Source organism: Myotis lucifugus, unplaced genomic scaffold (genome assembly GCF_000147115.1).
Source record: "Myotis lucifugus unplaced genomic scaffold, Myoluc2.0 scaffold_190, whole genome shotgun sequence".
NCBI classification, from domain to species: Eukaryota; Metazoa; Chordata; class Mammalia; order Chiroptera; family Vespertilionidae; genus Myotis; species Myotis lucifugus.
The window spans coordinates 1,442,095-1,458,231 of NW_005871238.1; the positions used below are offsets into that span (position 1 = coordinate 1,442,095).

The 16,137-nt window shown below is 54.9% G+C and overlaps 1 protein-coding gene across 1 annotated transcript in view; it reads right to left on the minus strand.

Annotated features, from left to right (window-relative positions):
- LOC102428195 (V-set and immunoglobulin domain-containing protein 8) overlaps positions 1-7,713 on the minus strand; it is an 8,445-nt gene extending 732 nt beyond the window's left edge. Inside the window, exons 1-6 of the mRNA XM_023760698.1 lie at positions 7,665-7,713; positions 3,545-3,720; positions 2,713-2,914; positions 2,387-2,608; positions 1,070-1,189; positions 610-802 (exon numbers count right to left, since the gene is read on the minus strand). Of these exons, the coding sequence (XP_023616466.1) occupies positions 610-802; positions 1,070-1,189; positions 2,387-2,608; positions 2,713-2,914; positions 3,545-3,720; positions 7,665-7,713 (962 nt within the window). The remainder of the gene's footprint in view (positions 1-609; positions 803-1,069; positions 1,190-2,386; positions 2,609-2,712; positions 2,915-3,544; positions 3,721-7,664) is intronic.
- Between the last annotated feature and the right edge of the window lie 8,424 nt (positions 7,714-16,137).

The window sequence follows — 16,137 nt, forward strand, 5'->3', positions numbered from 1 at the left end:
GCCTCCAGCAGGGCTTGTCCACCAGGTCGGGACAGCCCAGGTTAAGCGGCCCATCTGGGCGTTCTCAGTCCCTTTCTGATGCCCCCCCCCCCCATCCCGAACCACCGCCTGGAATAGGTGGGAACCGCGGAGACCCTGGTCCTTCCTCCCTGACGCCCCTGCCCTGCCCTCTCGCCCCCTCTTCTCACCTCCCGCCCGCAACCTTCACCTTCCCCTCCGTCCCGTCCCCGGCACTGCAATCATGAGCACCGCAAGTCTTGTTCTATTTTTATTTCTAGTTTGTTTCTAATATAAGTTAGTAGCACTCGTCTTAAGAACTCTTTTTAAATACACACGACCAGAGTTCTCACCACTCAATAGAGGGCAAACGTGGAAAAACACAGGCCCTGCCCTCCAGGAGCTTACAGTCTAGGCCAGACAGAGAGGGGCGCACGGAGGGCCCTGGGGGCGGGGGCGGAGCTGAAGGCTGGGCATGAGGCCAGTGGCGTGGGCCTGCCGGGTCCCAGCGCTCCATGGAGGTGGCGGGCCAGGTGGAGTGGCGGGCGGGGGTGAGGAAGGGCGGGGCGCCATCCCGGTTCGCAGCAGCATGCAGCATGCATCAGGTTTTACCTGATCTCATTGGACAGGTCTCCGCAGGCCCCTCCGCCGACCCTGCTGCCGTTGCCATAGCCGAAGGCCCCGCGGGCCCCGCCAGCTCCCCCACAGCAGCAGCAGGTGAGCGCCCAGATGGCCAGCAGCAGGCACCCCAACAGGAGCAGAGAGCCCAGCACTGCACCCACGATCACGCCTGCACGCCGGGAGTCTGTGGAGAGAAAGAAGGAGAGGCCGGTCAGGCTCTCCCAGGGCAGAGCTCCGTGGGAGAGGGGCTCAGGGCCCTGGGACACTCCGTGAGGAAGATGGGGGCGGGGGGATGCAAGGTAACCCCTTATGTTTGCATATTTCTCCCAGGGCTTCCCACCTGCCCTAGGCAGAGACCTACACAGGATGCAATGGGCAGGCAGAGCCAGCTCAGGCTCCAGCTCAGGTTCCTCCAGTCCAGCTACAGGGCCCCCAAGGCCAGGGCACCTACCTGAGACCCTCACCTCCACCACACACACACTGTAGCCCACGTGGTTGGCCACCGTGCACTGGTACAGCCCATTGTCCTCATGGGAGATGTCCTTCAACACCAGATCGCCGTTATACACACCTGAAACTGAAGTTACGGCAGAGCTACAGTGAGGCGGAGGGGCCTGGTGTCTGAGAGCCTGCCTCAGCCCTGGCACTGTGGGGTGGGAGGAGGGACAGTATGGGCACACACCCTCAGGTCCACTCCACACCCCAGGTGAGTTATCCTCCCCCTGCTGAAACCGAGAAGGTAGGAAGAACCCCCCCATCCTGGCTGGTTTGGCTCAGTGGATGGAGCTTGTGAACTGAAGGGTCCGGGGTTGGATTCCACATGCCCAGGTTGCTGGCTTGATCCCCAGTAGGGGGCGTGCAGGAGGCAGCCAATCAAAGATTCTCTTCATCATTAATGTTTCTATCCCTCTCTCTTCCTCTCTGAAATCAATAAAAATATATTTAAATTTAAAAAAAGAACCCTTCCACCAGCAACAGGACTGAGACATCACTAATTCACTCTGTGGCCTTAGAGCAGTGGTTCTCAACCTTCTGGCCCTTTAAATACAGTTCCTCATGTTGTGACCCAACCATAAGATTATTTTCGTTGCTACTTCATAACTGTAATGTTGCTATTGTTATGAATCGTAATGTAAATATCTGATATGCAGGATGGTCTTAGGCGACCCCTGTGAAAGGGTCGTTTGACTGCCAAAGGGGTCGCGACCCACAGGTTGAGAACCGCTGCCTTAGAGACACATGCCCCTTCTCTGAGCCTCAGCCTCCTCCTTTGTGCGGGGAAGCTGGGGTCACAGCAGAGGAATTCTAAGGCTCCCTCCAGCTCTGATGGTCTTGGTTGGATTTTGGGTACTAGCCGGTTTCTCTGTATGCCGGCAGCTTTGCACACTTCGCCCCATTTAATCCTCACAGGCCCCTGGAAGAAAGATGTTCTTACTCCCTTTTCATACAGGATGAGCCAAGGCACAGAGAGGTTAAGCCACTTGCCTGATTCTTGTAGTCAGCGGTCCAGCCAGCACTCAAGCCCCAGCTCAGCTGTCTATCTCAGACTGTGCTCTTGCCAAATTAACCACGCTGCTTTGGACTGACCCTTCCCCACCCCTTTGCCTCCTCTTCTCTCAATAGCAACTTCTGAAACAGGCTCAGAGGAGGCGTCTCCCACGAGGTTCTAGGTTGGACTTGGTGCCACTTGTGGCTCAGGGAGGCTCCAGCGGGTCCCAGAGTCCTGATCTTCCGCTCATCCTGCCCACCTCTTCCCGGTCCCCCTCACCTTGATTGATGGAGCTGTGGAAGGACTCCTGATAGGACAGCTCAGACTGGAAACTGTGCTGCGAGTGATAGGATCCTGCCCGGTAGGGGTGGGTGTGCCCACTGATCTTGGCCCAATTGTAGGAGAGAGGCGGGGTGCCCCCATTGGCAAAGCACTTCAGCACCACATCGTTGCCATACGCCATGTGGCCCTCAGACCAGCACAGGGGCACTGCGGGCCGAGCTGCAGGAAAGCAGGCCATTGTGAGCCAGGCTCAGCCAAGAGTGGCCATACTAGCCTTGGCTCTGAAGTCTAGGGAAGGGGAACCCAGGGGAGACCGGCCATACCTTGGACGGTGACGATGACCTTCCGGGTAGCCATCGTGGTCTTCTTCACCCGGCACTCATAGGTGGCTGTGTCGGAGACCTGCAGGTTCATGAGGTTGATGGAGGCATCGTACTGGCTGGGGTCTGAGGCTGCAAAGCGGACCCTCTGCTGCAGGTGGGGGAGGTTGCCTTGGTTGATTCTCTTGTCCTGGTAACTAAGGAACTGCGAGGAAGAGAAGAAAACAGGGTGGTGAGACAGGCAGGGCCAAGGAGGGCCAGGTGGGCAAGTCACTCAGCTTTTCTGAGACTCACTTTACTCAGCTGAAAAGTGGGAATGATGATGCCTGGTCCCCTGACCCCTTACAACATGGGTGGGACCAAGTAAGAGCAAGTATTTTGGACACATAAGGGCGAGTTGGGAACTTCTTTTTTTTTTCCCTCACCTAAGGATATGTTTATTGATTTTAGAAAGAGAGGAAGGGAGAGAGAGAAACATTGATGTGAGAGAGAAATATTGATCCATTGCCTCCTGTACATGCCCCGACTGGGAATGGAACCCACAACCTAGGTATGTGCCCTGAGCAGGAATCAAGTCCACAACCTTTTGGTATACAGGACGATGCACCAACCAACTGAGCCACCTGGCCAGGGCATGGGAACTTTTGAAGGCAGGCACCACGCCTTTGGAATGGTTGCAGAGCTCTCATCCCTGTTGCCCCATTCCACAAGAGGCCATGGGGGAAGTTCAAGGTCTTGGTTTGATTATCTGCCCTCCTCTCCCCTCAGAGTGTTGGCTGCCCATCAGGTAGACCATGGAGTGTAGGGTAAGGGGAACCATGTGCCCAGAACTCACCACGTTCTCCCGATGTGAAGGTTCTGAATTGACCTGCATCCACTCGATGTCCAGCCCACTGGGACCATAATCCTCAGGGTCCAGGATGTAGGGGCAGCCCAGTCTTACATTGTCACCTTCTGCCAGGTACAGGATCTCCTGGCCGTCCCCGTTGATCCGCACAGCAGACAGCAGTGCTAGTAGAAGAGGAGAACGGGCCGGGTGAGGGGAACTGAACCAGAACTTGGGTGGTGGGCTTCAGCCTCTCCCTCCCCCATTCTATCAGCAGCAACCCAGGCTCAGTGGGGGTTCCACAGGAAGGAGGGGCTGCTCCAAATGTGTGTCTCTGTGTGTGTATGAAGCAGTATATGCAGGCCTGTGCACACGTGTGTATGCATCATATTCTATGATGTGTAGGGCTGCATCTGAATCCTGTTTGTATATACTGTATATATAGCTGTTAGATATGCTTGTATGTATGCATGATTGTGTATGCATGTAAGAGTATGTATACAAGTGTACATGTGTGCTTATGAGTATTTATAGCTGCTTATGTGTACTGTAAGGATACTCATGCCATGACCAGGTAGGTTGTCTGCTTTTATATTTACACTAGTGACCCGGTGCACAGATTCGTGCACATTGAAAGGAAATTAATTAGAAGGTGGCTGGCAGGGCTGGACTGGGTGAGAAGGGCCAGACACACCCTGGAGCCAACCTTTCACGGTCCCTCCCCAGTCAGCTGCACTTGGGGGACACCCTGGCAGAGTGAGCAGGGTCCCTCTAGCAGGTGGGGTCCCTCGGCCTGGCCTGCAGGGATCAGGCCAAAACCAGCTCTCTGATATTCCCTGAGGAGTCCAGGAATGCGAGAGGGCACTCTGCAGAGTTGCTGTCATACAGGATGTGGGACACAAACACAAGTGAGCAGTAAACCAGATTCAGGGCCAACAGTGCCCCAGCAACAACATAACTCATGGCCGAAGGTGGAATCTCACAGCCCCATGAGGAATCGGGCTCTCTCCTCTCTGGTTTTGGGGTGCATCACCCAAGAACCACCACTGCCAAGTCACTGCAGCTTGGCAGCTCCTGCATTAAGCATCTGCCCCCTGGTGGTCAGCGCGCATCATAACGACTGGTCAGACAGTCGGACACTTAGCATACTAGCCTTTTATATATATACATGATTTTGTGTGTGTGTGTGTGTGTGTGTGTGTACAGTGTGCACATGGAGCACACAGAGCTGTAAAATGCTCTGATAGAGGAGCCTGGTCTGGTTAAAAGCTGCCTCCGTCTGGGCCACATGAAGTGCTCCTACCTGGAGGCAGGAGGATTGGATGGTATCACCTCTTCCCAGCCCAAGGAGGGGAAGACTGGAAATGTCCGTGTGTGTGTCTTGCGTATGATGGTGCACGTCTGGGGCCGTGTGCCTGTGCGTGACAGCAGGTGCCTGGTTGTGTCAGTGCTCTGAGTGATGGTGCATGCCTGTGCATGACAGTGGGTGGCCATGACTGAGCTGAATTCGTGTGTGACAGTGAATAATGGTGTGTGCCTGGGATTGAGGCCACATGCATCTGTAGGACAGTGAGCCTGGTGTGATGACGTGTAGCAGCGTGGACTGTGTGTCCTGCCCTCTCGTGATTGTGAGGCTCAGGTACAGCTGCCCCCATAGGCTCACTCACTCGGTCCCCTCCCACTGCTGCCAGCCTGCCCCACTGAGTCAGCTGGGTGAGGACCTGGGGTCTGGACACCCAGCACGGAGCTCCTCCCCTTTTTATTCTGAAGCCCCAGGCAAGCGCTCACCCCAACCAGCTGGACCCAGAGAGGAATAGAAGGGGGTGTGCCCGGGGCCCCAACTTCGGCAGGTAGGGCAAGTAGGCTCTGCCTCCCAATCTCCTGCGCTCCTTGCTCCCCAGGTCCCTGGGCCCAGCCTGGATCACCCCCCTTCATTCTTTGTGGAGAGGCAACAAGTCCTTTGGAGTCTCAGCCCCTAGCCTCAGCTACTCACTCTGCTCTGCCCTCCTCTGGCTCTCCTGAGACCCACCTCACAGCTAGAAAGCATCGCAGACACACAATTACACTGTCATAGCCAAACACATAGACACACTCTGGAAGCCTTCTAAATGCAGGAATGCACTTATGGGGTTCCACCTTCCTACACATGAATGCTATCAGATTCATACAGAGACACATCTGCACACCAACACAGGTCCAGATTAATCCAGAAGACACGCCCACTGCACGTCCCCGTGTGCTCATTCAAGACCAAGCCTACCTGCAGAAGCTTACCCAGTTCTAAAGAGCCAGCACGCACTCTTGCGACACCCAACAGCTCAGGCATCCCTGAACTTGCCCCTCAGAACCCTGGCTAGACCATCAGCCCTGCTCTAACCCCACTAGGCTCCAGGGGCACTCAGAGCGGCCAGGCTCCCTGCTGGGCCTCTAACGGGACCTGGTGATGCCTCCTCCAGCCCCAGAAGGAGAAGTCAGCTCATTTCTGAGATAAGGATCCAGATGCCATCTCCCAGGTCCTGGGGCGGCACCAGGCAAGCCAGGGATGAGCCAGAACTCCGCCGAGAGCAGAGCCTCTGCCCTCAGGGATCCTGGAAGCTACCCACAAAGAGAGGACTCTTCATTGCACCTGGGGGCCAGCCCACGGGAGGGTAAGTATTCAGGGAAGGGGCCTGGAAGGAGGGCCAAGCTGGAAGAGTGCCTGCGCCCCGCACTAGGCTCTGGCTCCGTGTCTTCCTTTGTCCCAGGCCAGGGAGCCTCATCCTAGCCGTTCCGTCTCCCTCAAAGCTTCCTCAATCTCTTCCTAAGGGCTCCGACCCTTCTGCTCGCCTTTACTCTCCTGGGGAAGTCCTTCCTGGTGTCTCACCCTGGTTTCTCTTGCTGTGACACTGGAGGAGTAGGAGAGAAGAGAGAGGCAGGAGAGAGGGAAGAAAGCCAGAGAGAAAGAGAGCCCTGGGCAGGGAGATTCGGGGACAGGGGAGGAAATCGCAGCGGGCTGCAAGGAAGAGGGCAGTGGTGGCTACTCGTCCCCAGGGGCTGCACACCCTCTGTGGACATCACCTCAACAGTAGTGTCTATTCTCAACTTGAAATCTTTTGTGAATTTCCAAGCTGCTTCCAGAGCTCCTAACCCTCCCTCTGGAGGTGAGGAAGGAGAGGGGAGGGAGGGGAGAAAAGGAGGCCCCCACCAGAGGATATCAGTGCATAAATACACGCAGCACACACCCAGGACACGTGCCACCCACACGGAGATGCCCCAGGTTCCCACAGCACAGCCAGAGCTTCCTGTACAGGCTCCACCAGCCTCGCTCTCACCAAACAGGGGGAGTTGTAGACACTCTGCCAGAAACTCATCACACACACACACACACACACACACACACACACACACAGGCTGAAAATCCTTCCCCCTTCATAAGCTCCTTCTCCCACACTCCCTCGCCCCCAGCCCAGACCCCGGGGTGGGTCTCCGAGCCATTTCCAGCAGCGCCCACACAGAGTGGCCCGTGCTGAGACTTGCCCCAACCTGGGCAGGGAGCCAGGACATCCAACCTGAGCCCTGTCCTCAACAGGAGCCCCGGTGGAGTTGCTGTCCACACCCTCCTCCGGCCCCTCCTGGAGGGGAGCACTACCCCGGAACTCTCACAACACAAGGCCCAGAGGGGAGGCCTCCGGTCAGGGCTGTAGCTGGCAGTGCTGGGAGCAGCCACTCAGGCCACATTCGCTGAGGCTCTGCCCTCTGCAGGCAGCTCCCTGCCCTGGCTCTGGCCTGGGGTGGGGGCCCTCCTGCTGGATACACACACACTGGTGAAAAGGCTCCTCCTCAGCCCCCACCCAGCTTTGCTGCTCACCTGCCCATCCACCCCACTCCCTGTACTCAGTCACAGCAGGTGCGTGCATGTGTGAGCCCCACCGTGAGGGGCCATCCAGGACCTCTGCCCCAAACTCCGGGCCTGCTGCTCTCCTGGGAAGAGGCCCCTTGGCAAGATCCAAACCTGGTGGCAGCAGAGCAAGGGTGGACCACTCCCTGCCAGGACATCCCAGAAACTGCCAGGCTCCTCCACACGCCCTTCCGTGCCCCTTTCTCTGCCATCTAGCGTGCGGGCATCTCTGCCTGCTGCCTAGCCCCATACCTGGGCTCAGGCACATGAGCAGAAGGTGGAAGGCTCCTCGAACTCCCATGTCTCGAGGCTCGGTGTCTCCTCCGCCTGGGCTGGGTATCCCTGGGCCGGCGGCAGTGGGGCCGGTGGTAGTGTGTGTGTAGGGATGGGTGGAGGGAGGGGGGGATGAGGGCCCAGACACTGCCCCGGGGTGGTAGGAAGGTGCACTGAGGGCCTGGCTGGGGAGCAGCCAGAGTTATTTCTATGGGAGGGAGGGGGCCAGGTCCCCGCCTTGGGGAGGAGTCCCCAAAACCCTAATTATCGGGGTGACAGAGTGGCCTACCCAGGCATTACCCAGCCAGCACCCAAGCTCTTCCCTAGCCAGAGAGTGGGGCAGGGCTGCCAGTGGGATTTGTAATTAGGCACCTGTTAAACTTCCACTTCCTCCTGGCCCCGTCCTCAGTGGCAATAGTCACCCCGTTTTATGGCGTCCGTGGAGCTCCCCTCACCACTCGGGTTTGTTACCTTCTTCCCCAGGGGACAATGGAAGAGGAAGGAGAAGCCAGGCTTGGGGAGGAGGGTGTCGGGCTTGAAGGATTAGCACTGACCTCAGGGCATAGGGGTCTGACACACTTTCCAAATCCTGCCCCTTCCTATCCCTGATCCTCTGAAGGGGTCTGTGGGGAGGGGCACCAGGGAAGGGGACACTAGGGCTGGAGGGAAGGCCCAGGCAGATGAAAGGGACCCAGGGATGTCCAGTCCGCCTCCCACCTGAGGCCTCTGGCCCCTCCAAGAAAGTCAGCCCTACTGAGCTCAACGAGAGAGGGAAGAGGTGAGTTTGGGGTCAGGGTCTTCCCCTGGCCGCCCCCTCTATGCCCCCAAACAATACCTGATGCAAGGTCATCCTCGAATGTAGGGGATCCCTAGGAGCTGGGGGTGTTATAGGGATCCAGCCCAAACTCCCACTAAACTAAAACCAGTTCGGTGAGGCCCGAGGGGAGAAGGGCCAGGGTGTGTGGATGGGTTAGTGAGGGGATGCTGGGGAGGACAGCACCAAGAGGGCCAGGGAAGGGGTGTGCCTGTGTGTACCCTCACCGGCATGTGCCACGTCTCTACTGAGGTGGGCTAAACCCCGTGTGCACTTCTTTGAGGGACTGTTTGGTGTTCTTGCTTCTGTGTGCAGGGAGGGAGATCAAGGACCCTCATAACCTGGCCTGCTCATCAGGGTGACTGAGACAACAAGGTGGGCAAGTTAGAGCTGGATGGGAGGGTCCTGGTGGGCTGAGGAAGTGGAGGGGCAACCCTTGCTGGTTGGTCCAGGGGAGTCCCAGAACAGGCCTTGGGCCTCCCATGGGCATCAGGAGAGGTGGGTCAGGTCATGAGTGGCCCCATTCAACAGCCCACCCCCATCCCTGCCAGGGCACGAGAAGGAGGGGAGAAGAGCCATGGAGAGAGTGATGAGACAGGGGTACCGCCAGGGCCGACCCCTCCAGGAAAAATGAGACAGAACAATAAGGAAGCACAAGGATCTCACACATTGCTGTGCCCAAACCCCTCCACCCACACCCCCAACAATAACAGGGTGCTCTGAGACTCACCAGATGTGCACAATGAATATCCTCATTTCCTTATTTATTTTGAGGTTTATAGGATTGCCCTGCACACTCTGCAAAGCAGGGATCATTAGCCCACTTTAAAAATGTGGAACAGAGGCCTGGAGACACATGAAGATTCAGCCCAGTTGATGCTGCTGGGGCCTGACGGGGGGGGGGGGACACCCAGGCATCACGGTTCTCGATCCAGAGTGGTCCAAGAAGGGGCTTGGCGGCCCCATGGGTTACTAGACTGACCCCTGGAGACAACGCATGGAAGGTCAGTGATGGGGAGAGGGGAGAGCAGGTGGGACCGGGAAGAGGGAGCCTGAAAAGAAAGGAGTAAGGCTGTCATTCCAGTAAACTGAAGTGCAGGTTTGGAGTTTAATTGGGTTCTGATTTCAGCTAATGTTAGAGTTGGAATGAAGGTTGGATGAAGATTGGGGTGAAGGTTGGGGTTAATTGGAATTATGAGGCTGAGGTCAGATTTGAGGTTGAGATGGTAATTAAGGTTGAGATTAGGGTTAGCATAACAGCCAGAGCGGAGGCTAGGGTTGATGGCTGGGATCCATGCCATGATACAGAATAGGGTTTTTGTTTCATTTACAGCTATGCTTGAAATGCAATCAAAGGGTGGGTGGAGACTGATGTAGAATTGGGATTACAGCTGGGTTAGAACTGAGTTTTGAATTTGAATTAGAATAGACTGTGGTTAGGGTTAGAACATGGGTTAAAGTTATATGGGCAGGTGGATGCATTAGGTTTTATTTATGACACAGAAAGACCTCAGCCTCCACCTGCTAAAGCCAAGTTTGGCTAGAATTTTTATCCCTGTGCTCTGGGAGAATGCCGATGGCACATGTTGACTGGGGACCAGAGGTTTGGGGGAGAGTTGCAAATACACATGAGCCCATCTGATGGGTATGAAGCAACTTAATCCAATGACAAATGTAACCTCTGAAGTCCTGCTCCATGACCTCAGCTCACCACCTATAAAGCTCCCAGCAGTCATCTGGGGAGGGGATACAGGAAGCCATTTTCAATGAGGGGGGCTCTCACGCCACACTGAACCAGCAGATGAGGTCTATCAGAAGTAGGTTTACTGGGGGGTGTCCTGGTTTTGGAGTCTAAGAGACAGGAGTTGGGGAAGACTGAGGGCTGAGGTGCTCCTAGGAGAACAGGCACTTTTGAGGGTACCATGCAGGGGCCCCTCCAAGCCTCAAAGGGCAAGGCACATTTTTGCTCTCCTCTGACCCACTGAGGGTAATTGCCACCTCCTTGCAATTTGGGGCCCATAAAAGCAGCTGTCAGCCTTCCTGCCTTGTGCCCTGAGCCCTGCTTGGCTGGGGGCGGGGGGAGGGGGGAGTGGTGAAGTGAGGGCACTGGGTATCAGTTTAGTTTAGGTCTAGCCCCGTGGTCAGCAAACTGCGGCTCACGAGCCACATGCGGCTCTTTGGCCCCTTGAGTGTGGCTCTTCCTAAGCCTTAGGAGTACCCTAATTAAGTTAATAACAATGTACCTACCTATATCGTTTAAGTTTAAAAAATTTGGCTCTCAAAAGAAATTTTAATCGTTGTACTGTTGATATTTGGCTCTGTTGACGAATGAGTTTGCCGGCCACTGGTCTAGCCCATGGCCCCCTCCCTCTGGAACCATCCCACAGCCCAAGTTTGTTTCTGAGCTTCATCTTCAGTAGAGGAAGAGGGCCTGCTCCTGGGAGGACCCCTACCCCAAGTCCTCTCTCTCCTTTTCCCCAACCTGGTCTCCACCCAAACATCCTATTTCCCCACCACTTCCTTTTCAGGTCCCATAAAGGTCTGAACAGAATCTGGAGACTACTGGGGTTCCCTCTGTGCCCCCAGGAGAGACAGTGATGACTAAGAAGCAGAGGAACACAGGTGGCACCCAATGACTCATCTAGGGTCCTAAGAGAAAGACAGAAGGCCAGGCTGTGACCTCGAGCCCAACACACAAATTTCCAAAAAGGGTCCCTTGCTTTTCCCTGAGAAATTTAGAGCTGTCCAGAGGAGAATGGCCCCTCTTTTTTTGCATACCCCACGGTTTGGGTTGTATTTGCTTCTATTCTAAGACAGAAACAGAAACTCAAGGACAGAGACTTAGAAAGCAATGAACAGAGACAGAGGAGAACGGAAGAGGCTGGTCAAGGTCCCAGAGAAGCTCAGAGACTGTTTCTGAAATGAGGCACAGCCTGACCGCAGAGCATCTGGGGGAAGGACAGGAGGAAGGCTTGGTCCACCTACTCTTCCTCCAAAGTGCCCTTCACAGCAACTTGGCACAAAACCCTGTAGGCCCCGCCCCCACCTGCCCAGACTGTCCCTCCAACTCCTCTCCCAGACCCCCTGAGCTCAGGCTCAAGTTCCCATCACCTTTCCAGCCCCCCTCCCCTCCCTCTGCAATTTGACCCTTTTTTTTCTTTTCCACATATATTTTCATTGATTTCAGAGAGGAAGGGGGAGGGAGAGAGAGATAGAAACACCAATGATGAGAGAGAATCATTGATCGGCTGCCTCCTGCACGCCCCACACTGAGTATTGAACCCACAACCCAGGCATGTACCTTTGACCAGAATCAAACCCAGGACCCTTCAGTCCACAGGCCAACACTATCCACTGAGCCAAACCAGGCAGGGTAATTTGATCCTTTCTAAAGCGCGGGGCGCGGACGGAGACACACACACACACACACACACACACACACAGTCAGCAGGCTCCCTTGCACCTCTCCGGAGTCCTCATGTAGACCAGGCTCACCCCACAACCCCAAGGAGTGACAGCAGAGTCCTGGAATGGCCATGCAGAGAAGGCCGCTGAGGAAAGGTCTGGGGACAGGAGTCATGAGCGGTGCAGGATGGACAACATGCTAAGCGTCAGAGAGAGCAGACAAGGCACCTTGTGGACACAGTCACAGAGAAGCCAGGGGGCCGCTCCAGCTACTGCCCTTTCCCCCAAGGGTTGGGGTTGGAGAACTACCAGTTGAGACCATGTTGGATGAGAAACGTGGGGGGCTTAGAGGTGGTGTAGGTGGTGTGATGGGAGAATGTCAAGTTCAGTTGAAGACGGGTTAGAGCTAGTTAGAAATAAAAGTCACGTGTGGGGTTCTGTTTCAGAATTTGGGTTAGGGTTAGGGTCTGAGGTCCAGATGAGGACCAGTAGGCAAGAGTTTTGGACACATGTGACCTTGGGAGTCCCTGAGCCCCTACTCAGGCTTCCCAAGCCTCGGCAGTTCCTGCTGGTCCACCCCAGAGCGGGGGATGCCAGGAGGGAGCCTGCTGGCTATGCCCACGTCTCCCCCATCGAGTGATATCCTGGAGCTGGCCCAGACTCGTAAGAGCAAACAGTCTGAAATAAACTCTTTATTGCACTAAAAATAAAAATAAAACAGTGAATAGCACTGCAATGGGCCCCATTACTGAAAGGAGTGGCTGTCAACACTGTGACAAAGGGTGGCTGATTAGATGCTATGAACTGAACTGTTATCAAGGGAATCATGGAGGAAAGAATTCGCTTGTGAGGAGTATGTGAATTCCCGATGACAGACCTGAAGAAGAATTAAGAGACCCTAAAGATAAAAGATTTCCACCTCACTAAGATCAACCATATACTGCCGAACCCTCATCTGCTCAGCAAATGGGCTGGGCCTTACCCTAGGCTCCAGGAGCAGCGATTAATGGAATGCAGCGTCTGTCCTAGAGCATCCAGTCTGCTGGGGAGACAGACAAGGGTTGTCCCAACATGATGAGCTATGGTGACCACAGCAAGGCCCGGGCCTGGTGGGAAGGATGTATGGTGCGTATCTGATAATGTGCGGGAGGATTGGGAGTGGAGAGAGATGGCTGGAAGAGTACTTGGGTCCTTGGAAACTAAACTCGGACCCTGCCAGAGACCACAAAGAGGGTGTGTCAAGAGAGACAGCCCTTGGTGGTTGTATTTGAACTGAGGAGGAAAGATCCTTGAGGATTGAATCCCTGGGGCCTTCTGCCCAATCCACCAGAGACCTCGCTGGGATCAGAGCCAGGCCTGAAGAGAGAGAGAGAGAGAGAGGGAGAGAGAGAGAGAGAGAGAGAGAGGGAGAGAGAGAGACCTTGCTTGGATGGACTAATCCATATGCCCACTGGGACTCTGACCATTGAATGTGTAGAAATAAAGTTTGCCTTTGATTCTCTAGTCTGGGTTCCCCCAATAGATATCCGCAGAGGGGAACTGTGCTTCCCTCAGTCCCCAGCAGCCCCAGGCCTGCCTTGCTTTCCCGGCAGGCGACAGCTAAGCTGGGTGTGTGCCTACAAAGCCTGTCCTGACCAGCCCTCCCTCCGCTCCCCATGTTTGTTTCCTGTTGCCTGGACACTGACTAGGAAAGGGGATGGAGTGTGGGGAAGGTGGTGCCAGCGGGGGCAGGGCTCAGAGCACCACACATCGCCCAGGGCAGGAGAGCTACATGCCCAACCTTCCTCCCTCTAACAACCCACTTACCCCCAGCCCCCGCAAAAAAAAAAAAAAAAAAAGGACTCAGAAAAGCCATGTGTTTCCAGAACTTTGGACACGGGGTCAGGCTGTATAGGAGCTGGGGCAGGAGATATCGGAAGGGGCATCATGTTAAAAAAAATCCTGAACTTGTTTAGTGTGGTCCCAAAGCACTGGGGATGCACAGGGAGACATATACTGACTCAGTATTAAGAACTTTCTGAGCACCGGGGCTGATCTGAGATGGTTTGGGTTGTTTTATAACTCTCAGGAAGTGCAAACAAGCTCAGACTCTCCGACCGTTTGATTTAGAGATTACAAGGGCAGATTACAAGGGCGGTTCAAGCAGCAGTGGGTCCTTTCCAGCCTCGAGATTCTATGATCTGGTGCTCACACCCATTAGCTCAGGGACAAACAGTTTTCCCCTGGGGCTGTGGGAAAGCTCCTTAGCTCTGAGCAGTTTCTCCTCCCCCCACTCACTCCCACCCCCTTGACTTCTATTTCTAAGAGAAGGGGACTTCTAAAGAAGCCACCCAAAACCTCAACCTTGTTCCTGTCCCAGCCTCCAAGTCATCAAAGGGCATTGAGATAATGGTGACCCCTCTCCCAAGAGGACATGGAGAATGCGAGGAGGAATGCAGAGCTTGCACTGCCAGAACATTCCAGCTGGGAGAGTGGGAGCTAAAACAGAGGGAAGGTCTAAGCCAGAGGTTCTCAACCTGTGGGTCGCGACCCCTTTGGTGTCAAACGACCCTTTCACAGGGGTCGCCTAAGACCATCGGAAAACACATATATAATTACATATTGTTTTTGTGATTAATCACTATGCTTTAATTATGTTCAATTTGTAACAGTGAAATTAGGGGTCACCACAACATGAGGAACTGTATTAAAGGGCTGCGGCATTAGGAAGGTTAAGAACCACTGGTCTAAGCTATTGAAAGCCAGTCAAATAAAGAATAACAGCCTTTTCTGGGACTCGAGATTTCTGTGATGTTGGGAATGACCTTCTTCCAGGTAATGTTGGTGTGATTTGCCAATATAGATCTCAGAGTATGGAAGGGAGAGAGAATGGGGGGCAGGTCACCTTGACAGCAGCCTAGGCTAAGGGCGAGACCTCTGGTCTGGATGAACCCTCTCCTCCCCCATTTCTCCCCCAGGCTCCTGCTCTGGAGAAGGACCAATCAGGATGGATGTGAGTGAGGAACTCTATGGGCTCCACTCTCAGACTTCTTGTCTGAGACTCCAGCGTCTTCCTTCCACTGTCACCTAAACAGCTGCCACGCTTCTTCACCCCAAAAGCCCTGCCTGGCTTTGAACTCTCTGAACCCCTTTCATCCTGGCCTAATCAAAGTGTTTTTACTGAGACCAATGAATGCCTGGACCCAAGTCACAGATGTGGATGCTGAGGCTCTCAGAGGAGCTGGAGAACATCCCAGCCCGCTCCTGGGTCAGGGACAGCCTGGCTGAGCCACCAGGGCAGACTGCTGAGTCATGACCAACTGGAGCTGCTGCTTCGGCAGGTGGGAAGGCCCCGAGACAGCCTCCAAGTCACAGCAGAGCATGACACAGGCGACAGGCACATGTGGGCAGGTGGGACATGCAGTCCAGCCAGGAGCTGGAGGACATGTGATCAGGCGGTCATTGCATGAAGACCTGATTCAGTGCTGCATGGCGGAGCCCAGCCACTGGATTTTCCAGGCCATACCATCCCAGGCTGACATTGCAAGGACAGGAATTGTCAGGAGGGGAGGCAGAAAAAAGGGAGCTGAGAAGCAATCGGGGACTTTATTTTCCCTGCAAGCTTCTCACACCTTTATATCAACCAAGGGAACGCACCCAACAGCGCTCCCTACTCATCCTTACCTTTCCCCAGCACCGCTCTTCCCTTTTCAATTTCCCAGACACCCCTGGCTGATTCAGTGGCTTGGAGGGGCATGCAGAGCTCATTTAGTCCCCTGAGAATTAGGACTACAGTTTCCAACCTCCAGCAACGAGACTGAGGCTAGTTGTTCCTGAGCTGGCAGGTCCACCGTCTTCAACAAATTCCAATTTTCTCTCTTCTTTGTCTCAGGGTCTCACCCCTCCCCTCTATGAGTTGGGCTCACACAGTCCCCTGTTGGCTCTGCCAACAGTACCACGCCTGACCCCACCAGCCCCCATTAACAGCAGGGATCTTCACCCTGTAATTATTCCCACTGCCATTCATGAGTGAGGGCAGTGGAGAGTTTATAAAAGATGCCCCGATGTGGCCGGCTGGCCTCAGATGCCAGCTGCTGGCCCGGCTGTTGGGAATGTCCTACTTTTAGGAACAAGGTTGTGATAAGTCGGGCCAGTCCTGAAGCCCAAGGAAGCCCGTGCAGAGCTTCTCGGGAATCCAGAGGGAAGAAACTGAACCTCTCTGCCACACCATGAGTCAATTCCAAGAATTCCTTG